General features: G+C 41.1%; 1 protein-coding gene across 4 annotated transcripts in view; it reads right to left on the bottom strand.

Annotated features, from left to right (window-relative positions):
• Nucleotides 1–24,385, bottom strand: part of PHKB (phosphorylase kinase regulatory subunit beta) — a 240,443-nt gene that overhangs the window by 146,507 nt on the left and 69,551 nt on the right. For all 4 annotated transcript variants that reach the window (XM_008973202.5, XM_003819794.6, XM_008973201.6 and 1 more), the window contains one exon: nt 8,109–8,224. In XM_008973202.5, coding sequence (XP_008971450.3) covers nt 8,109–8,224 — 116 coding nt within the window. The remainder of the gene's footprint in view (nt 1–8,108; nt 8,225–24,385) is intronic.

Genomic DNA, 24,385 nt, shown 5'->3' with positions numbered 1-24,385 from the left:
TCAAAATATTTTAATGGTACAAGACACTCTCAGGAAACTAAATTATTCTATTATAAGCTATTGAACATATTAATAGCAGATGACTAATACCAATAGAACATTGACTGATTTGATTATTGCAAGATGGTACCTTAACATCTTTATTCTAATATTCACTGAAGAGAGCTAAAATAAAGCAACATTTGTTTGGGAGATAGTGATTTGTTGCATACATCAAAGCTTTTATGGAAAAGATAGGTCTGTCTATTTAATTTCACACCTACCATGGAATTCACAAAAGTAACTGGCAGGCATGAGAACTAAATTCACAATCTTCTGTTCATTAACACTGTTTTAAATCCCTGAGCTACCAATCATATTTCCTAGAAGAACAAGGACTTCACAGTACTATGGTTTCAAAAAATATAAGTGAATTGTTCAGTATGGCAAAGATATATAAAATGAAGCAGAATGGTTGGACAGTAGCTTCTATCATAGTTCGATGAAGAAAATATCAAAAATGACTTCAGAAGACTAAGTAGTTACTTTAAGTAATAAGCACCATATGGAATAAAAGGGTCACTGAAAGCCTCTTAAACTGAGTAAAGTGGTGCTATGATTGTTATTTATCTGATATTTTAGTGATGGCTTTCTTCATTAGAAAAGCGAAGAGAATAGAACATAAAACCACTTTAAAAAGCTAAAAGTCAGGAGTCTGGCAAGATGGCCAAACAGGAACAGCTCTGGTCTGCAGCTCCCAGCAAGACCAATGCAGAAGGCGGGTGATTTCTGCATTTCCAACTGAGGTATCCAGCTCATCTCAGTGGGACTGGTTAGATAGTGGGTGCGGCCCACAGAGAGCGAGCTGAAGCAGGCTGGGGCGTCGCCTCTCCCAGGAAATGCAAGGCTTCAGGGAACTCCCTCCCCTAGCCAAAGGAAGCGGTGAGGGACTATGCTGCGAGGAACGATACAATCTGGCCCAGATACTACACTTTTCCCATAGTCTTTGCAACACACAGACCAGGAGATTCCCTTAGGTGCCTACACCACCAGGGCCCTGGGTTTCAAGCACAAAACTGGGTGGCCATTTGGGAAGACACCGAGCTAGCTGCAGGAGATTTTTTTCATACCCCAGTGGCACCTGGAACGCCAGGGAGACAGAACCGTTCACTCCCCTGGAAAGGGGACTGAAGCCAGGGCACCAAGTGGTCTAGCTCAGCAGATCCCAACCCCATAGAGCCCAGCAAGCTAAGATCCACTGGCTCGAAATTCTCGTTCCCAGCACAGCAGTCTGAAGTTGACCTGGGACACTCCAGCTTGGTGGGGAAAGGGGCGTTCACCATTACTGAGGCTTGAGTAGGTGGTTTTCCCCTCACAGTGTAAACAAAGTCATGGGGAAGTTCCAACTGGGCAGAGCCCACTGCAGCTCAGCAAAGCTGCTGTAGCCAGACTGCCTCTCTAGATTCCTCCTCTCTGAGTAGGGCATCTCTGAAAAAAAGGCAGCAGCCACAGTCAGGGGCTTATACATAAAACTTCCATCTCCCTGGGACAGAGGGAAGGGGCAGCTGTGGGCACAGCTTCAGCAGACTTAAACGTCCCTTCTTGCCAGCTGTGAAGAGAGCAGTGGACCTCAAGTCTGCTAAGGGTCAGACTGCCTCCTCAGGTGGGTTCTGACACCTGTGTCTCCTGACTGGGAGCTGATAGATATCTCATACAGGAGAGATCCAGCTGGCATCTGGCGGGTGCCCCTCTGGGACAAAGCTTCCAGAGGAAGAAACAGGTAGCAATCTTTGACGTTCTGCAGCCTCCGCTGGTGATACCCAGGCAAACAGGGTCTGGAGTGGACCTCCAGCAAAGTCCAGCAGACCTGTGGCAGAGGGCCCTAACTGTTAGAAGCAAAACTAATAAACAGAAAGGAATAGCATCAATATCTTAACAAAAAGGATGTCCACTCAGAGACCCCATCTGAAGGTCACCAACATCAAAGACTAAAGGCAGATAAATCGATGAACAGGGGGAGAAACCAGTGCAAAAAGGCTGAAACTTCCAAAAACCATTAGCCTCTTCTCCTCCAAAGGATCACAACTCCTTGCCAGCAAGGGAACAAAACTGGATGGAGAATGTTTGATGAACTGACAGAAGTAGGCTTCAGAAGGTGGGTAATGAGCTAAAGGAGTATGTTCTAACCAAATGCAAGGAAGCTAACAACTTTGAAAACAGGTTAGATGAATTGCTAACTAGAATAACCAGCTTAGAGAAGAACATAAATGACCTGACGAAACTGAAAAACACAGTACGAGAACTTCATGACACATACACAAGTTATCAAGAGCCGAATCAATCAAGCAGAAGAAAGGATATCAGAGATTGAAGATCAACTTAATGAAATAAAGCGAGAAGACAAGATTAGAGAAAAAATAATGAAAAGGAATGAACAAAGCTTCCAAAAAATATGGGACTATGTGGAAAGACCAAACCTATGTTTGGTTGGTGTACCTGAAAGTGATGGGGAGAATGGAACCAGGCAGGAAAACACTCTTCGAGATATTGTGCAGGAGAACTTCCCCAACCTAGCAAGACTGACCAAATTCAAATTCAGGAAATACAGAGAACACCACAAAGATACTCCTTGAGAAGAACAACCCCAAGACACATAATTGTCAGACTCACCAAGGTTGAAATGAAGGAAAAAATGTTAAGGGCAGCCAGAGAGAAAGGTTGGGTTACCCACAAAGGGAAGCCCATCAGACTAACAGCAGATCTCTCTGCAGAAACCCTACACGCCAGAAGAGAGTGGGGATCAATATTCAACATTCTTTGTTTTTTGGTGTGTGTGTGTGTGTGTGTGTGTGTGTGTGTGTGTGTGTGTGTGTTTGAGACGGGGTCTTTGTCGCAGTGACACAATCTCGGCTCACCGCAAACTCTGCCTCTTGATTTCAATGGGTTCAAGCAATTCTCTGCCTCAGCCTCCCGAATTGCTGGGATTACAGGCACCCGCCACCACACCCGGCTAATTTTTGTATTTTTAGTAGAGACAAGGTATCACCATCTTGGCCAGGCCGGTCTCGAACTCCTGACCTTGTGATCCACCTGCCTTGACTTCCCAAAGTGCTGGGATTACAGGTGTGAGCCACCACGGCCTCAATATTCTTAAAGAAAAGAATTTTAAACCCAGAATTTCATATCCAGCCAAACTAAGCCTCATAAGCGAAGGAGAAATAAAATCCTTTACAGATGAGCAAATTCTGAGAGATTTTGTCACCACCAGGCCTGCCTTACAAGAGCTCCTGAAGGAAGCACTACATATGGAAAGGAAAAACCAATACCAGCCACTGCAAAAACATGCCAAATGGTAAAGACCATCGACACTATGAAGAAACTGCATGAAGTAACGGGCAAAACAACCAGCTAGCATCATAATGACAGGATCAAATTCTCACATACCAATATTAAACTTAAATGTAAATGGGCTAAATGCCCCAGTTAAAAAACAGAGACTGGAAAACTGGATAAAGAGTAAAGACCCATCAGTGTGCTGTATTCAGGAGATCCATCTCATGTGCAAAGACACATAGGCTCAAAATAAATGGATGGAGGAGTATTTACCAAGCAAATGGAGAGAAAAAAAAGAAAGCAGGGTGGCAATCCTAGTCTCTGATAAAACAGACTTTAAATCAACAAAGATCAAGAAAGACAAAGAAGGCCATTACATAATGGTAAAGTGATCAATGCAACAAGAAGAGCTAACTATCCTATATATATGTGCAGCCAATACAGGAGCACCCAGATTCATAAAGCAAGTCCTTAGAGACCTACAAAGAGACTTACACTCCCACACAATAATAGTGGAAGACTTTAACACCCGACTGTCAGTATTAGACAGATAACGAGACAGAAAATTAACAAGGATATTCAGGACTTGAACTTAGCTCTGGACCAAGTGGACCTAACAGACATCTACAAAACTCTCCCCACCAAATCAACAGAATATACATTCTTCTCAGCACCACATCACACTTATTCTAAAATTGACCACATAATTGGAAGTAAAATACTCCTCAGCAAATGCAAAAGAATGGCAATCATAACAAACTGTCTCTCAAACCACAGTGCAATCAAATTAGAACTCAGGATTAAGAAACTCACTCAAAACCACAAAACTACATGGAAACTGAAGAACCTGCTCCTGAATGACTACTGGGTAAATTACGAAATGAAGGCAGAAATAAATAAGTTCTTTGAAACCAATGAGAACAAAGACACAATGTACCAGAATCTCTGGGACACAGCTAAAGCCGTGTTTAGAGGAAAATTTATAGCACTAAATGCCCACAGGAGAAAGTGGGAAAGATCTAAAATCGACGCCCTAACTTCACAATTAAAAGAACTAGAGAAGCAAGAGCAAACAAATTCAAAAGCTAGCAGAAGACAAGAAATAACTAAGATCAGAGCAGAACTGAAGGAGATAGAGACACAAAAAACCCTTCAAAAAAATCAAGGAATCCAAGAGCTGGTTTTTTGAAAAGATTAATGAAATAGACCACTACCAAGACTAATAAAGAAGAAAAGAGAGAAGAATCAAATAGACACAATAAAAAATGATAAAGGAGATATCATCACTGATCCCACAGAAATAGAAATTACCATCAGAGAATACCATAAACACCTCTACGCAAATAAACTAGAAAATCTAGAAGAAATGGATAAATTGCTGGACACATACACCCTCCCAAGACTAAACCAGGAAGAAGTTGAATCCCTGAATACACTGATAACAAGTTCTGAAATTGAGGCAGTAATTAATAGCCTACCAACCAAAAAAAGCCCAGGACCAGACGGATTCACACCTGAATTCTACCAGAGGTACAAAGTGGAGCTGGTACCACTCCTTCTGAAAGTATTCCAAACAACAGAAAAGAGGGACTCCTCCCTAACTCACTTTATGAGGCCAGGATCATCCTCGTAACAGCCAATAACCAATAAAAGCCTACCAACCAACAAAAGCCCAGGACAAAATGGATTCACAGCTTAGAAGGGATGTACTCAGTGTGGCAAGGAAAGGAAGAGCCAGTCACTTCAGCTGAGGCCCTAGTGAGCACCAAGGCAACACTCAGATTATGCTCTGTTCTCTCTCTGACTCCTGGTACAGATGACTGTATAGCACAGAGAAAGGAGAGTGGCAGAGAAAGTGTCAGACTACAAAGGGAAGTGTAAGTACTTATGGCAAGTATTACTATGTATTAATTCAAGCTGTCTGAAATTATGAGAACAGTTTCAGGATATAACAAGGATACTGCACTAAACAGTAAAGAATAGATCCAGTTAATCCCAAATAGTTCTGGGGTATCCTACAGCAGAGACAGACTAAGAGGTGTGACTTGATCCCAGGCTAGTAGCAGCTCTACATTCCACTACACAGGCCTAAGCACAGAAAGATACTGGCCGCCCACTACCACAGCCATCACTACCTCCGTGAGCACATGGAGTTCAATTCTCTCGCAGTTTCAAAATGTATCCTTTGGACATCAGAGGTGATAGATTCAAAACAGGCTTGTGAAGACCTGACCTTGGAAACTTTCAAATAAAAAATTAAGGTTAAAGTTATTTTGGGGAATTTTAAAGTGTTATACCATGGACAAGTAGAACATCAATGTCAAATAAAGTATAAAACCCATCATCCAAACTTAAACGACAAACTTCATCTCTCATCCATTTGAACAAAATCGGCCTACTACAATTAAGATTAATTTTGCACGCAAACGATGGCAAAAAAAAAATCACATAATGATTTTTCAAGCCTTCAAATAAAAACCTTAATGAATCAATTTAAAGACTGCCACCTCAATTATAGGAATACAAGTTGGAGCCTGTTTTGTCACCAGGGACCTTCTGACATCCTCACTTTCTAGGGTCAGTAGTAACTTTTATTTAAGGTTCTTTCTGAGTTTACTACAAGTTAGCGTTTTTTTTTCTTTCTTTTTGTGATGGAGTCTCATTATGTCACCCAGGCTGGAGTGCAGCGGCACGATCTCGGCTCACTGCAACCTCCACCTCCCAGGTTCAAGAGATTCTCCTGCCCCAGCCTCCCAAGTAGCTAGGATTACAGGCACATGCCACCATGCCAGGCTAATTTTTGTATTTTTTTTTAAGTAGAGACAGGGTGTCACCATGTTGGTCAGACTGATCTCAAACCCCCGGTGTCAGGTGATCTGCCCGCCTCAGCCTCCCAAAGTGTTGGATTACAGCTGTGAGCCACTGCACCTGGCCTACTACAGTTTTTATAAACAGAAAAACTTCTATTCCAAATATTTCATGCTGAAAATATGGCAACGGGGTCAGACTGACATATATTAAATGCTTATTAAGAAACAAGGAAGATATCTGATAATCATATGTACTGAAAAGGTAAATTTTAAAAATCATCGTATCAGATCAAATTTCTTATAATTTGAGTGATAATCTGGAATGTTGAGAACTTAATTTGGATGAGGGCTGAATTATAACATCATCTATTTAATTTTAGTATTTGCCAGAATCTGTTTAATGTCTGAAATGAGCTTTACCACAAATTATTCCTCTACTTCACTGACTTTTTCATTGATTGATACTATTCTGGTCTATACTGTAAAAATTCCTCATATGAATCACAAAACCTAAAGAAAAAGGTTTCCATGTTAGTTAAGGATTAATCCGAAAGTCCTTTTAATTTAAATATTTTTTATTTTTTATTAAAATGTTCCTAAATGTGTAAGTACACTAGCATTCTAGTTCTTATGCTAGGCATTCAAATGCTTTATATATACTATTACAACAATGACAACAATTATTATAACAAGGACATATAGTAGAAATTATTATCTTTATTTTACAGATGAGAAAACTGAATCATAAAAAGGTCACATAACTTGTTGAGGGTTACACAGCTAGTGATCTGGAGCTGGTTTTTGGTTTACTAAATATCTTATGTCATCTTATTTTTGTGTGTGTGATTAGTCTATCACAAAATAGAGAACACTTTGGGTTCCTCTCAACCAGTGTTTTCTACAGTGTTTCTTTTTTTTTTTTTTTTTGAGACGGAGTCTTGCTCTCTGTCACCCAGGCTGGAGTGCAGTGGCACAATCTTGGTTCACTGCAACCTCCGCCTCCTGGGTTCAAGCCATTCTCCTGCCTCAGCCTCCCCAGCTGCTGGGATTACAGGCACGCACCACCATGCCCAGCTACTTTTTGTATTTTTGGTAAAGACGGAGTTTCACCATGTTGGCCACGCTGGTCTTAAACTCCTGGCCTCATGATCTGCCCACCTTGGCCTCCCAAAGTGCCGGGATTACAGGCGTGAGCCACCGTGCCCAGCCTCTAGACTGTTTCTTTACTTAATTTAAGTCCCAATAATCCAAACTGACAGTGATAACTTTTAGCTTAAATTCTTACATCTTTTAGTGCAACATGGATAGGACTTATTGAACTATATTATTTTGTTATTAAAATATGATCTCCTAGGCATAAAACTAGGATTTAGGAAAGGTACAATCAGTCACTAAAGCTACTTCCTTAACCCTAAGGATTAAAAGAAATTCATAAACTACTAACATCAGTTATCAGCTATTGTTGCTTATTCAAACGCACTAAACCACAGCTCAAGATGTTGATCACACACCTTACTGATAACAATGAATGTTAAGTTTTATGTGAACAGTGTAAGCATCCGTGGTCAGGATAAAAATCAGCTCTATAACATGGAAGGAAATTTTATATTCAGTGCATATACAACTGGTGTTTGAAAATTTTAATGTACTTGACATTTCAAATGAGGTAATTTCAAAGAGGAAAAAGAAAATGACTTGGTTGAGCAGAAAGGCCAAGCTGTGGATTAATGATGAAGGCTGACATGCATGTACTGACACCTTGGGAGGTTGGGAAAGACACCTACTTCTTTCTTGCATCTGTTTATGGGTACTGAGGATGGGCTCTTTTGTGTTAATTTTAAGTGACTTCCATCTGCATCATAGGTAGAAAAAAATTGCTACAAATTAACATATGAATCACAGTTCCAATCTAATGCTTCAGTATTTCTTCATATTCAAATTCCATACATTTAATTTAAAAAAAAACCTCAGAAATCAGCAAATTACCTCGAATGTAGCTCTGTGCTGCCATTATTATATTTGCTTCCTCTTTCCCAGACACCAAAGTCAGGCACACGGTAAACTCTTTCCACACAAAATACAAGGTTTTGAATAAAAGAGACCTAAAAGAAAAAGAAATGAAACATAAGGACATACTCAATAACAGGACATAGGCCGGGTGCAGTGGCTCATGCCTGTAATCCCAGCAATTTGGGAGGCTGAGGGGAGGGATTCCGTGAGGTTTGGAGTTTGAGACCAGCATGACCAACATGCAGAAACCCGTCTCTACTAAAAAATACAAAAATTAAGGGTCCATTCCAAGACAGCCGAATACGAACAGCTCCGGTCTTCAGCTCCCAGCATGATCAACGCAGAAGATGGGTGATTTCTGCATTTCCAACTGAGATAATCGGTTCACCTCATTGGGAATGGTCGGACAGTGGATGCAGCCCACGGAAAGCGAGCTGAAGCAGGGTGGGGCATCGCTTCACCCAAGAAGTGCAAGGGGTCAGGGGATTTCCCTTTCCTAGCCAAGGGAAGCCGTGACAGACTGTACCAGAAAAATTGGGACACTGTCACCTAAATACTGTGCTTTTCCACTGGTCTTGGCAAACGGCACACCAGGAGATTATATCCTGCACCTTGCTCAGCGGGTCCCATGGCCATGGAGCCTTGCTCACTGTTAGAACAGCAGTCCGAGATCGAACTGCACGGCAGCAAGCCTGGCTGGGCGAAGGGGGTCCACCATTGTGGAGGCTTGAGTAGGTAAACAAAGCAGCCAGGAAGCTATAGGTGGAGCCCACCACAGCTCAAGGAGGACCCCTGCTTCTGTAGACTCCACTTGTGGGGGCATGGCATAGGTGAAAAAAATGCAGCTGAAACTTCTGCAGAGTTAAACATCCCAGTCCAACAGCTCTGAAGAGGGCAGTGGTTCTGCCAGCACAGTGTTTGCCCTCTAAGAACAGACAAACTGCCTCCTCAAGTGGGTCCCTGACCCCATGTAGCCTAACTTGGAGACACGTCCGAGTAGGGGCTGACTGACACCTCATACAGCTGGGTGCCCCTCTGAGTCAAAGCTTCCAGAGGAAGGTTCAGGCAGCAGTATTTGTTGTTCTGCAATATTTGCTGTTCTGCAGCCTCCACTGGTGATACCCAGGGAAACAGGGTCTGGAGTGGACCTGCAGCAAACTCCAACAGAGCTGCAGCTGAGGGGCCTGACTGTTAGAAGGAAAACTAACAAACAGAAAGGAATAGCATCGACATCAACGAAAAGGACATCCACACCAAAACCCCATCTGTAGGTCACCATCATCAAGACCAAAGGTAGGTAAAGCCACAAAGACGGGGAGAAACCAGAGCAGAAAAGCTGAAAGTTCTAAAAACAGGAATGCCCCTTCTCCAAAGAACCGCAGCTCCTCACCAGCAACAGAAAAAAGCTGGATGGAGAATGACTTTGACGAGTTCAAAGAAGTAGGCTTCAGAAAGTTGGTAATAACAAAATTATCCGAGCTAAAGGAGGATGCTAGAATCCATTGCAAGGAAGCTAAAAACTTTGAAAAAAGATTATATGAATGGCTAACTAGAATAAACAGTGTAGAGAAGACCTCAACTGATCTGATGGAGCTGAAAACCATGGCACAAGAACTACATGACACATGCACAAGCTTCAGTAGCCAATTCGATCAAGTGGAAGAAAGGGTATCAGTGATTGAAGATCAAATGAATGAAATGAAGTGAGAAGAGATATTTAGAGAAAAAAGAGTAAAAAGAAACGAACAAGGCCTCCAAGAAATATGGGACTATGTGAACAGACGAAATCTACGTTTGATTCGTGTACCTGAAAGGGATAGAGAATGGAACCAAGTGGAAAACACGCTTCAGGATATTATCCAGGAGAACTTCCCCAACCTAGCAAGGCAGGCCAACGTTCAAATTCAGGAAATACAGAGAACACCACAAAGATACTCCTCGAAAAGAGCAACCTCAAGACACGTAACTGTCAAATTCACCAAGGTTGAAATGAAGGAAAAAATATTAACAGCAGCCAGAGAGAAAGGTCGGGTTACCCACAAAGGGAAGCCCATCAGACTAACAGCAGACCTCTCGGCAGAAACCATACAAGCCAGAAGAGAGTGGGGGCCAATATTCGCCATTCGTAAAGAAAAGAATTTTCAACCCAGAATTACATATCCAGCCAAACTAAGCTTCATAAGTGAAGGAGAAATAAAATCCTTTACTGACAAGCAAATGCTGAGAGATTTTATCACCACCAGGCCTGCCTTACAAGAGCTCCTGAAGGAAGCACTAAACATGGAAAGGAACAACCAGTACAAGCCACTCCAAAAACATGCCAGATGGAAAGACCATCGATGCTAGGAAGAAACTGCATCAATTAACAGGCAAAATAACCAGAGAGCATCATAATGACAGGATCAAATTCACACATAACAATATTAACCTTAAATGTAAATGGGCTAAATGCCGCAATTAAAAGACACAGACTGGCAAACTGGATAAAGAGTCAAGACCCATCAGTATGCTGTACTCAGGAGACCCATCTCACATGCAGAGACGCACATAGGCTCAAAATAAAGGGATGGAGGAAGATCTACCAAGCAAATGGAAAACAAAAAAAAGCAGGGGTTGCAATCCTAGTCTCTGATAAAACAGACTTTAAACCAACAAAGATCAAAAGAGACAAAGGCGGCCATTACATAATGGTAAAGGGATCAGTTCAACAAGAACACCTAACTATCCAAAATATATGATATGTGCACCCAATACAGGAGCACCCAGATTCATAAAGCAAGTCCTTAGAGACTTACAAAGAGACTTAGACTCCCACACAATAATAATGGGAGACTTTAACACCCCACGGTCAATATTAGACAGATCAACAAGACAGAAGGGTAACAAGGATATCCAGGATGTGAACTCAGCTCTGGAACAATTGCATGTAATAGACATCTACAGAACTCTACACCCCAAATCAACAGAATATACATTCTTCTCAGCAACACATCGCACTTATTACAAAATTGACCACATACATGGAAGTAAAGCACTCCTCAGCAAATGTAAAAGAACAACAATCACAACAAACTGTCTCTGAGACCACAGTGCCATCAACTTACAACTCAGGATCAACAAACTCACTCAAAACCGCAAAACTACATGGAAACTGAAGAACCTACTCCTGAATGACTACTGGGTACATAACGAAATGAAGGCAGAAATAAAGATGTTCTTTGAAACCAACGAGAACAAAGACACAACGTAACAGAATCTCTGGGATACACTTAAAGCCGTATGTAGAGGGAAATTTATAGCACTAAATGCCTATTGGAGAAACTGGGAAAGATCCAAAATCGACACCCTAACATCACAATTAAAAGAACTAGAGAAGCAAGAGCAAACACATTCAAAAGCTAGGAGAAGGCAATAAATAACTAAGATCAGAGCAGAACTGAAGGAGATAGAGAAACAAAAAACCCTTCAAAAAATCAATGAATCCAGGAGCTGGTTTTTTGAAAAGATCAACAAAATTGATAGACGACTAGCAAGACTAATAAAGAAGAAAGGACAGAAGAATCAAATAGATGTAATAAAAATGATAAAGGGGATATCACCACTGATCCCACAAAAATACAAACTACCATCAGAGAATACTACAAACACCTCTATGCAAATAAAGTAGAAAATCTAGAAGATATTGATACATTCCTGGAGACCTACAGCCTCCCATGACTAAACCAGGAAGAAGTTGAATAGCTGAATAGATCAATAATAGGCTCAGAAATTGAGGCAATAATTAATAGCCTACCAACCAAAAAAAGTCCAGGACCAGATGGATTCACGGCCAAATTGTACCAGAGGTACAAGAAGCAGCTGGTACCATTCCTTCTGAAACTATTCCAATCAATAGAGAAAGAGGGAATCCTCTCTAACTCATTTTATGAGGCCAGCATCATCCTGATACTAAAGGCTGGCAGACACAAGAAAAAAAAGAGAATTTTAGACCAATATCCCTGAAGAACATCGATGCAAAAATCCTCAATGAAATACTGCCAAACTGAATCCAGCAGCACATCAAAAAGCTTATCCAACACGATCAAGTTGGCGTCATCCCTGGGATGCAAGGCTGGTTCAATATACGCGAATCATTAAATGTATCCATCACATAAACAGAACCAAAGACAAAAACGACACGATTATCTCAATACATGCAGAAAAGGCCTTTGACAAAATTCCAACAGCCCTTCATGCTAAAAACTCTCAATAAATTAGGTACTGATGGAATGTATCTCAAAATAATAAGAGCTATCTATGACAAACCCACAGCCAATATCACACTGAATGGGCAAAAACTGGAAGCATTCCCTTTGAAAACTGGCACAAGACAGGGATGCCCTCTCTCACCACTAATTTTCAACATAATGTTGGAAGTTCTGGCCAGGGCAAATAGGCAAGAGAAAGAAATAAAGGATATTCAATTAGGAAAAGAAGGAAGTCAAATTCTCTCTGTTTGCAGATGACATGATTGTATATTTAGAAAACCCCACTGTCTCAGCCCAAAATCTCCTTAAGCTGATAAACAACTTTAGCAAAGGACACAAATAAATGGAGGAACATTCCATGCTCATGGATAGGAAGAATCAATATTGTGAAAACGGCCATACTGCCCAAGGTAATTCATAGATTCAATGCCATCCCCATCAAGCTGCCAAGGACTTTCTTCACAGAATTGGAAAAAAGTACTTTAAAGTTCATATGGAACCAAAAAAAGATCCCGCATTGCCAAGAGAATCCTAAGCAAAAAAAATGAAGCTGGAGTCATCACGCTACCTGACTTCAAACTATACTACAAGGCTACAATAACCAAAACAGCATGGTACTGGTACCAAAACAGAGATATACACCAGTGGAACAGAACAGAGGCCTCAGAAATAATACCACACATCTACAACCATCTGATCTTTGACAAACCTTACAAAAAGAAGAAATGGGGAAAGGATTCCCTATTTAATGGTACTGGGAAAACTGGCTAGCCATATGCAGAAAGCTGAAACTAGATCCCTTCCTTATACCTTATACCTTATATGAAAATTAATTCAAGATGAATTAAAGACTTAAATATAAGACCTAAAACCATAAAAACCCTAGAGGAAAACCTAGGCAATACCATTCAGGACATAGGCATGGGCAAGGACTTAATGACTAAAACACCAAAAGCAATGGTAACAAAAGACAAAATAGACAAATGGTATCTAATTAAACTAAAGAGCTTCTGCACAGCAAAAGAAACTACCATCAGAGTAAGCAGGCAACCTACAGAATGGGAGAAAAATTTTGCAATCTACCCATCTGACAAAGGGCTAATATCCAGAATCTACAAAGAACTTAAATTTACAGAAAAAAATTAAACAACCCCATCAAAAAGTGGGCAAAGGATATGAACAGACACTTTTCAAAAGAAGACATTTATGCAGCCAACAGACACATGAAAAAAAAATGCTCATCATCACTGGTCGTCAGAGAAATGCAAATCAAAACCACAATGAGATATCACCTCACACCAGTTAGAATGGCGATCATTAAAAAGTCAGGAAACAATAGATGCAGGAGAGGATGTGCAGAAATAGGAACACTTTTACACTGTTGATGGGAGTATAAACTAGTTCAACCATTGTGGAAGAAAGTGTGGTGATTCCTCAAGGATCTAGAACTAGAAATACCATTTGACCCAGCCATCCCATTACTGGGTATATTCCCAAAGGATTATAAATCATGCTACTATAAAGACACATGCAGATACATGTTTATTGCAGCACTATTCACAATAGCAAAGACTTGGAACCAACCCAAATGTCCATCAATGATAGACTGGATTAAGAAAATGTGGCACATATACACCATGGAATACTATGCAGCCATAAAAAAGGATGAGTTCACGTCCTTTGCAGGGACATGGATGAAGCTGGAAACCATCATTCTCAGCAAACTATTGCAAGGACAGAAAACCAAACACCACATGTTCTCACTCATAGGTGCGAATTGAACAATGAGAACACTTGGACACAGGGTGGGGAACATCACACACCGGGGCCTGTCATGTGGTGGTGTGATGGGGGAGGGGTAGCATTAGGAGAAATACCTCATGTAAATGACGAGTTAATGGGTACAGCAAACCAACACGGTACATGTATACATATGTGACAAACTTACATGTTGTGCACATGTACCCTAGAACTTAAAGTATAATAAAAAAAAATAAAAATTAGCCAGGCGTGGTGATGTATGCCTGTAATCCCAGCTACTTGGGAGGCTGAGGCAGGAGAATCACTTGAACACAGGAGGCAGAGGTTGTGGTGAGCCAAGATCGCCCCATTGCCACTCCAGCCTGGGCAACAGGAGTGAAACTCTATCTCCAAAAAAAAAAAAACAGGACATTTAGATTAGATACTAAAGAGAATAATTAGATACCATTTGAAATCCAAATACATACTTGTCTCCCAACACATTTTTAATATGCTGAAATATGTGTGATTATTTCTCAGGGGAACCCGTCCCCAGTATTTTATTGGGGGAACCCATCCCCAATATTTCAATGTAGGTTCTTTTATTTTCCCTAAGTGTTGGCCAGTCTGAGAAATAAAGAGAAAGAGTACAAAGAGAGGAATTTTACAGCTGGGCCGCCAGGGGTGACATCACATATCGGTAGGACCATGATGCCCACTTGAGCTGCAAAACCAGCAAGTTTTATTAAGGATTTCAAAAGGGGAGGCGGTGCAAGAACAGGGAGTAGGTCACAAGATCACATGCTTCAAAGGGCAAAAAGGAGAACAAAGATCACATGCTTCTGAGGAAACAGGACAAAAGGCAAAACAGAACTACTGATAAGGGTCTATGTTCAGCTGTGCACGTATTGTCTTGATAAACATTTTAAACCACAGAAAACAGGGTTCGAGAACAGAGAACTGGTCTGACCTCAAATTTACCAGGGGGGGTTTTTTCCCCACCCTAATAAACCTGAGGGTACTGCAGGAGACCAGGGCATATTTCAGTCCTTATCTCAACCACATAAGACAGACACTCCCACAGTGGCCGTTTATAGACCTTCGCCAAGGAATGCAATTCTTTTCCTAGGGTCTTAATATTAATATTATTTGCTAGGAAAAGAATTTAGTGATATCTCTCCTACTTGCACGTCCGTTTATAGGCTCTCTGCAAGAAAAAAAATATGGTTTTTTTGCCCGACCCTGCAGGCAGTCAGACCTTATGGGTGTCTTCCCTTGTTCCCTAAAAATCGCTGTTATTCTGTTCTTTTTCAAGGTGCACTGATCTCACATTGTTCAAACACACATTTTACAATCAATTTGTACAGTTAACACAATCATCACAGTGGTCCTGACGTGACATACGTCCTCAGCTTACAAAGACAACAGGATTAAGAGATTAAAATAAAGACTGATGTAAGAAATTATGGAAGTATTATTTGGGAAGTGATAAATGCCCATGAAATCTTCACAATTTATGTTCCTCTGCCATGGCTCCAGCCAGTCCCTCCATTCGGGGTCCCTGACTTCCTGCAACAATTATTATATTGCTATGAATACTATCATATATTTTTTCTAATATTAAGCTCACTTAAGCTTAGAGTCTAATATACAGTATAGAAATAAAATTTAAATCTTCTCAATGCTCCAATGGAATGTATCCAATAGATACATTCTTCAACAATGTATCTATTATTGTTTATAAGGACTATACATCTTAAGCACTAAGACAAGTATAAAACATTGTTTTTATACTAGATATGTGTAATCTGAAATGTCCCTATGAAATGTTAAATAAGTCTAAAACTTTAGATATTAAAAAAAAAAGTACTTCTCTGTTCTGTAAAGTGCTAGTTCCATGTCGGGTCAACCTTAAGTTCTGAGTCTATTCATTATCCTGAAATCCAATCTTCCTCCTGCCTTTTGTATAGCTACAGGTACGTTGTTATAAACTCAAAGCTCACAGGTGGAAGTGGGCTCCAACCAAAGGGCCAGGAGTCAGAGCTTCCGTGTAAAGATTTCAGACATGTGACAAAATTTATACTCTCAAAAGAAACTATGGAAAACCAAGATTATGGTGAATTCTTAGTTAATAATGTTCCTTTATTTTAATAAGGACAATTTCTTATGTGGGCTACAGGTTCTGATTACAGGGTTTGAAATTTAGTCATCGTGTTAGGTTCAATATGGCAAACTGAATACATGCATCTGCCTACCCTTCAACACAAAACCCTTCTGAAGTGGTAATACACATGTCCCACCTTCATCCTACACACACATAATTAATATAATCTATATACTTTTAAGAAGGAAACAATAACACAGAAAGCCAAGGTGAGATTCCATCAGTAGACCAGAAACTTTCAGAAACTACAGGAAGCGAGAAAGCACATGGGAGGGAACTGGTGGAGAAATCAAAGCAGAGGAAACCACAGCCTCTCAAAGTGGTGCTTCCTTGTTTTCTAGGGCCTCCAGGAAATCTCTATGCTCAGAGTCAACAAACACAGAGATAAAGAGTTGATCAGGGATAAGTCTACCCAGGTTATCTCATGAAGGATGAATGGCTGGGACACCTGAATCCATGATGTTTACATTCTCCTCCCCAACAGAGACATTTGCCCTCAGGGGCAAGCATACCTCCCTCATTTCAGTGAAGGAAAGAGCAACCAGGGTGTTAAGGCCTCACAGAAATAGAAGAGAGTGTGAGTTATTTCTAGATTTCTCCAAAACATGCACCTATTCCAGAACCTCTTCACCCAAGGGTAGAACAGTACATCCCACAGTAAACTTTTTTAAATTTTGAATATTGATCAGGGTCCCCTCAGCTTACCCAACTCGGGCTACCTTGCCTATATACCTTAAGGGAAACCTTCCTGTGTAAACAACCTGCTCACTTTCATGATGTTAGCTATTTCATGGTCTTCAAAGTTATTTAGATTTTATAACACAACAGAAAATACTTGATAGTTTTTCAGGTCTCTAAGTTTAAAGCTTTGTGGCTAGGTGCAGTGTCTCATGCCTACAATCCTAGCACTTCGGGAGGCTGAGGCAGCCAGTTCACTTGAGCCCAGAAGTTCAAGACCAGCCTAGGCAACATAGCAAGACACTGTCTGTACAAAAAAATTAAAAAATTAGCTGGGCATGGTAACATATGCTTGTGGTCCCAGCTGCTCGGGAGGCTGAGGTGGGAAGATTGCTTGAGCCTGGGAGGCTGAGGTCAGCGAGCTGTGATCACGCCACTGCACTCCAGCCTGGATGACAGAGAGAGACCTTGCCTCAACTTAAAAAGAGAGAGAGAGAGAGAGATTTTCCATATACCTGCTTACAATTCAGTGATTTTTCCATTCTAATCCTGAATACATATAACCTGTACCTTTGCTTTGAAATATTTCCACTTGAATTTCCCATTAAGCAATATGTTCTAAACTCTTCCACCAAGAAGCACTTTTCAATTCTGCTTTTTTCCCCATCAGACCACTCTTTTCCGGGCTCTCAGCCTAGAAATCTTGAGATCAACTTTGACTACTGTTCAATAAAATTTATATGAGGACATTGATTTGGACTGAGCTCCTGCAGTAGGCCCAAGAAACCAGACCAAACCAGAATGGAGTCACTTATGCTAGGTGACACACAGTCAAACTGAACATTGAAAGGGGCCAGTTTTCTGAAGAAAAACAAACAAACAAAAGCAGGAGATTCACAGCAGCCAATCAGAAGGGGCCCAGTTTCCCTGAGCTGGCATGATAAAGAAGTCCTTTCTACTTTAATCCTATAAGGAAAGTAACTTTGAAACAACCAATCAGCTTTTTGTTCCCTGTTTCTGCTTTCTTCAGCCCTTTTCTGCCTATGAAGCCAACCTCTTAAGCATAATTCATTGGAGAGCCTTTGCTAGATCTTTGGAAGAAACGCCACTAATTCATGAGTCACTAATAAAAGTCAATTAGATCTTTTGAATTGTTGCAATTTTGTCTTTTGACACTACTATGTTTCCTTTTAACCCCATATTCATTCGACAGGAAGCCTGCTATTTTTCACATTGCTTCTTTAATCAAAAAAGTTTCGTGAATTCTGACAGAGTATTACAATTCTCATATTTGACATTCAAACCCTCTATATAATCTTCCCACCCTGTCCCCACAGAACTCTATTTATTCCACAATCCTCCGACAGGAACCTGGGTTCTAATTGGGCTGGATGGCCATTAGTCTTGCTCATTTCCAAATGAAAACACTTTTCTATGAATCTTCCTTCAGCCCCCGTTCAAAACTTTTCTTAGTGAAGTCTCTAATTTCTCCTAACTCTCACTATACTTAGAGCCAAGACCATGGCTCTTAATTTTTGTTCCAAGTGTGTTTTTTTTCTCACCTCTAACTAGTACACAGGTCTACCATCTCTTATTTGCAATTCTAAAATGCCACAAGTTCTGAAATCCAATTGTTTTTTCTTAACTCATTTGTCAGCAAAACCCAGAATTGAGATGAGATTAGCTGCCTTATGTTCCTCACTTTGTGTGAATATGTATATGTCTTACTGCAAAAATATTAATGTGCAGATTCTGCCCTAAGCCATGCTGGGGTTACTATATAATAAAAGGTATCAAAACAGTATTACTTTTATTTAAATCCAGCAAGTTTTGAAATCTAAAACATATTTGGTTCTAAATGTTTTTTTCACATAAGAAACTGTGGTCCTGTATAACTTCTCTGAGCTCAGAAATGTAAACTTCTTGTAGTTCTCACACAAATAATACTATGATTTAGTAAGAACTGGCCTCTTGAGGAAGTATAACATTGCTAGAATATAAAAATAAAGATCGGCCGGGTGCGGTGGCTCACGCCTGTAATCCCAGCACTTTGGGAGGCTGAGGTGGGCGGATCACCTGAGGTCAGAAGTTCGAGACCAGCCTGACCAACATGGAGAAACTCTGTCTCTACTAAAAATACAAAATTAGCTGGGTGTGATGGCACATGACTGTAATCCCAGCTACTTGGGAGGCTGAGACAGGAGAATCGCTTGAACACGGGAGCCGGAGGTTGCTGTGAGCCGAGATCGTGCCACTGCACTCCAGCCTGGGCAACAAGAGTGAAACTCCATCTCCAAATAAATAAATAAATATCATAACCATTTCCATGGTCAGGGTATTCTGTGTATTATTTTCAATCCTGACTCTAGTTTATGTACTCAATGTTGTTAGCCCATTGTTGCATCTTCATACCAATTTCTAATTTCTGTTACCTTGCTTTGAAAGCATGTACCTTTGATATCCACTTCTGCAAAAAGTATGTAGAGAAATATTTCTAATTGGAAAGAGCTAGAACAGTCAGATCCAAATGTCATCTGTGGTATTTTCAGTATGTTTTAAGAGTATCATTAAAACAATAATGCAAATATCTGAAATACTTTCAAAACAGAGTTAAATGAAATACAACAATAATGTTTGAGATTGAATTAGAGTAAGTATTGTACTAAAAATCAAAATCTTAATGGACTTTATAAAATTTAAGGTGTGTGTGCTAAGAAACAAGTTAGAGATTGAGCGGGACTTATATTGTATAAAATACAGTTTTAGTTCACCGCAACTCCAAAAGCAAACAATTATTTAACTCTCTCTCCATATGTTACTAAAAACAATCAGTATAATAAATCAGTATAACCAAACTGTATAGTAACTCCTCAATTCTGAGGGATAGGCTCCTAAAAACATCTATGGTAATATAATTTGTTAACAAGAAATTTATTATGGAGAAATTAGATAAGGAGATACTGAGTTTATAAATGACCACTGAATGTTCACTAAAGTAAAACAATTCAGACCAAGCACAAATGCTAAGTTTAAAGGAAGTTTTTGTTATACACGTTAAATTAGTAATACTGGGTACTATACAAATGATTTCCATTTACTGTTCCTTTACCACTAGAAACATTTCATGATTTCTCTTCCCCAAGTTTCAAAAAGATATTTGTCAGTTAATTTGTCTTAATGAAGATAAGTGCTGATTAAAAGGTCTTCTCCCCTGTGTCTTGTACAGCTAAATGCTTAAGGTTTTTATGATTTCACACACTCTTTAGTGTAACTGAGCCCTACCTGCAGTGAGTAACTGCTCAGGAACAACAAAGCTTTGCGTAACCTTGATTTACTTCAAAAACTCTCTCCCTGATACCCAAAGTGAAGTAATTTTAGTCCTCCTTGTATTTCGCTGTCATTTCTCCTTAGCTTATTTCTTCCTCACTCATTCCTCATTTCTTATGATCTCAATAAATTTTATGTTATTCTGCCACATGTCCCTCAATTTCGATTTGTCTAATACTTTCCCATGAATGGACAAAAGTAATGCATTTTTGGCAAGAATATCATAGAAATAATGTTGTGACTTTCTTAAAGCACCATAGCACAGGATTCATGATGTCAATGTATCTTCTTGCTGGTGGTAACAACCATGATCACTTAGTTACAGTAGCTCCTACTTTATAATGTTATCACCTTTCCCTTGGTAGTTAATAAATATCTTGAGGGAAATGCTTTGAAACTATGTATAAATCCTGTTTCTCCTCATAATTTTATGTACTAATTTCAGCATTTATCAGTGGATCTTGTTTACAGTAATTATCACTAGTTCTTGCCTAAAGGTTATTTTCTATTTCCCTCTTTATTTCTACATTTATGAATTAAAATCCTACCATAACAGTTTTTTAATGCAACAGTGCTGCAATGAAATTTTAGTATGTCTCTAGGAAAGAGCTTCCCAATCATTTTGACATCATGGTACATATAGAAATATTATTTCTATACATACGTTGAAGTAACTGGACAAGACTCCTGGCAGCCAGAGGTTATCGGCCAGTGAGGTATGGCTAAGTCCAGGCCCCACCAACACCTTTAGGATGAAGACTCATTACCATGGCAAATCTGTAACCTGTCTGTGGTACCCTAGTAAGAAAGCTCTAATCTAGTGATGGCAGCAGTGGGCCATCTGGAGTGGCTGCTGTTATCACGCCAGCTGCAGCAGGTAGGTACACCCGGGCTGCATGCTCTGCGGGGTTGGCGGGAGCCAGGAACAAGAGGGAGTCCCACCCCTTCCAAGCTTGGGTGGGAGCTCCCCAGATGCCACTGCAGCCGCCCAAGCCACAGCTGAAGACCAGGGTATCTCTGTACTCTTGGGGCCCGGGAGGAGGGGGGAGCCCCACCATCCTGGGTGCAGCTGCGGCCGCCCAAGTTGTGGCTGTGGACCCTGGCCTCCTGCTCCACAGAGCAGGCAGGAGCCCCGCCCTCCCTGGTGCAGCTGCAGCTGCCCAAGTTGTGGCTGTGGACCCAGGTCTCTCTGTGCTCTTGGGGGGCCAAGAGCAGGCAGGAGCCCTGCACCTCTGGCACAGCTGCGGCTGCCCAAACTGTGGCTGCAGACCCAGGCATCTCTATACTCTTGGGGGCCCAAGAAACCCCCTCCCTGCCCTGGCAGGCTTGGAAGTACCTGCTACTGATGCTTGGCTTCTCCCTGCTGTCAGTACCCACTATGATCTTGGAGCAAAGTCAGGGTTGAGCCCGGATGCTATAACAGCCCAGCCAAGTGTGCACATGCTCAGGGCGGTGCAAACATGCCAGCCCCCTGCAGCCTCGGCCCCCTCCAGACTCTGGGCATTGATGAGCACCTAAGGGAAGCCAAGGCAGGGTTGAGGGCGGCCTGGCACTGGCCTGCAGGCCCTCTTGGCACCTACAGCCTAGGTGCCATGAACAGGCAGGAGGAGGCAGACTGGTTCCTGGGCAGAAGGGGGCAGGTTCCTGGTGAGGAACCACTTTCAGGCCAGGGAGGGCCTGAAGGCTGGCGGCTGGACTGCCAGTCCTGTGGACTGGGGTGAGAACGTGTGGTGCCTTTTTTGAGCCTGCCTATGGACCAATGGGCATGCACTTCCTCACCCCTGAGGCCCATAAAAGCCCCAGGCTCAGCCAGAGCTGAGCAGGCATCGGGATGACTAGCTGCAGAGAGGAGCTACCTACTCCAAGGCTTCCTCTCTGCTAAAAACTGCAGATGTCAGGACAACCAGGTGCAGAGAGGAGCAACCCACTCCAGAAACTCCTCTCTGCTGAGAGCTGCAGAGATGATGGGATGACCTGCTTGCAGAGGGGAGCTTCCCACTCCACGGTCTCCTCCCTGCTAGGAGTTGAACACTTATCAGGATAACCTGGCTGCAGAAAGAAGCTACCCACTGCAGGTCTCCTCTAAGTTGTTCCACTGCTCAATAAAGCTCTTCTTCATTTTGCTCACCCTCCACTTGACTGCATACATCACTCTTCCCAATCACAGGACAAGAACATGGGACCCATAAAATGGTGGGGCTAAAAGAGCTGTAACACAAATAGGGCTGAAACATGCCCCTTGCCTGCCACATTGTGGCCCTTTGGGGAGCCCAGACGTGGGAGCTCCCTGAGCCAGGGCTGACTCCCTCTTTGGGGTCCTGTGGTTCCTGACATCTCCAAGCTTCCAGGTGCCACTGCGTTCCCCAGTGCCAGCTGTGGAAGCTGCTTACAGTGCACCTGGTCCAGCTGCAGCCTCACAGAGAGCTGGCACCCATGCCAACACCTAGAGCTGCCCACCCCATTGCAGCAGCTAGCATATCTGACTGTGCAGTGTCCAGACCCTACACTTGCTCGTACACCCCTCACCACTCCACATCTGGCTCATCCTTGGCAGGCATGGGATCCAGCCTGGTAGCATGAGCCAAGTGGAATGCGCCCAATGGACTGGAGCAAAACTTGGGCAAAGGTGCCACTGGCCACAGAGGTTTCTGGCCAGAAAAGCAACACCCCAAGGATCCCATAACACTAGGGTATCATCTAAAAGCTGAACTGGTGAATTGTACACCAAGTGCACCTTCAATTTTACTAGATATTGTCAAATTGCTCTCCAAATTAGTTACAAGAACTTATGCCCACCTCAAGAGGGCAGAGAATTATCAATGCTTTGTATCCTTCACTGATAAGTAGGGTTATCTAACTCTTGTTACACAAGTCTGATGCATGTGAAGTGGCATATAATCGGGGTTTAAATTTGAATTTCCCTAATTAGGGGCCCTAATTTCCTGTTTTTTAAGTTGAGGGTTTTTTAAATTGATAAGTAATAGTTCTTTATTCTAGATACATATCTTGTGTCAGATACCTGTGTTACAAATATCTTCTCTCAAGTCTTGGCTTTTCTTTTCACCTTGTTTATTGTTGTTTTTTGATGAGCAGATTGTTACTTTAATGGATCAAATTGATTTTATGTGTGTATGCATTTTATACTTTTAAGTCTTACTGAAGAAAGCCTCCCTTCCCTGAAATCAGAAACATATACTCTCCTAAAATTTCCTCTCCAATAGTAGTTCTCAGATTGTGATATAGGAAAATTAAGAGACCATGAAGTTAAAACTATTTTGCCTCTCATTGTCTCACAAACGTAACATGAGTTTTCTAGTGGCTACATTATATATGTAATATTGCAATACATTGATGGCAAAAGTGGGTAGAGAATCCAAGTGTCTTCTATTAAGCGAAAATTTAGAGATTTCCAAAAATGTAGAGCAATGCTATTATTTTCACTCAATTATTTTTATTTTGGAAAAGTTATTTTTATTAAAAATATAGTATTTATGTTAGCCTGTAATGGATTATTTTAAAATTAATAAAATAAATACACTCAATGTATCTTTTACTTTCTAATATAGTAACTATCAAGAGATGTAAACACACACAAAACAAATGTAAGCATATAAGGTCAAACAAAAACTCTACGGGGTTCTCAAAATTTTAAGAATATAAAGGACCTTGAGATCAAAAAGTTTGAACACCCTTGCTCTAAAAGTATAACCTTTGTGCCTTTCACAATTCACACCTGGGAACTGATTATCACATAAAAAGTGGCTTCCAATATCTTTTATAAAAATAATGAAAATCCATTTATTGATGAGGTCACCCTATGGCTCTGGAAAGCCTACACTTTCATAAATCTAACTCCATATATGTATGTGTGTGTCGGGAGGGGGTGTATATAAGTCATTTCTGGGCCCTCAATTCTGTTCCACTGACAATATGTCTAGCACCATACCAATATCACATTGTTGAATTTCCATGGATGTATGGGGTTTATATCAGGTAAAGTAAGTCTCCCTTCATATTTTTCCTTCTCCAAAATCGCCTTGTGCATTTTACAGTTTATTCTTCTAAATAAATTTTAGGATGAGTTTCTCAAATTCCAT

This window comes from Pan paniscus, chromosome 18, assembly GCF_029289425.2.
Source record: "Pan paniscus chromosome 18, NHGRI_mPanPan1-v2.0_pri, whole genome shotgun sequence".
Classification (NCBI taxonomy): Eukaryota; Metazoa; Chordata; class Mammalia; order Primates; family Hominidae; genus Pan; species Pan paniscus.
Note: the sequence above shows the minus strand (reverse complement) of the source record. Positions and strands in the feature narration are given on the sequence as shown.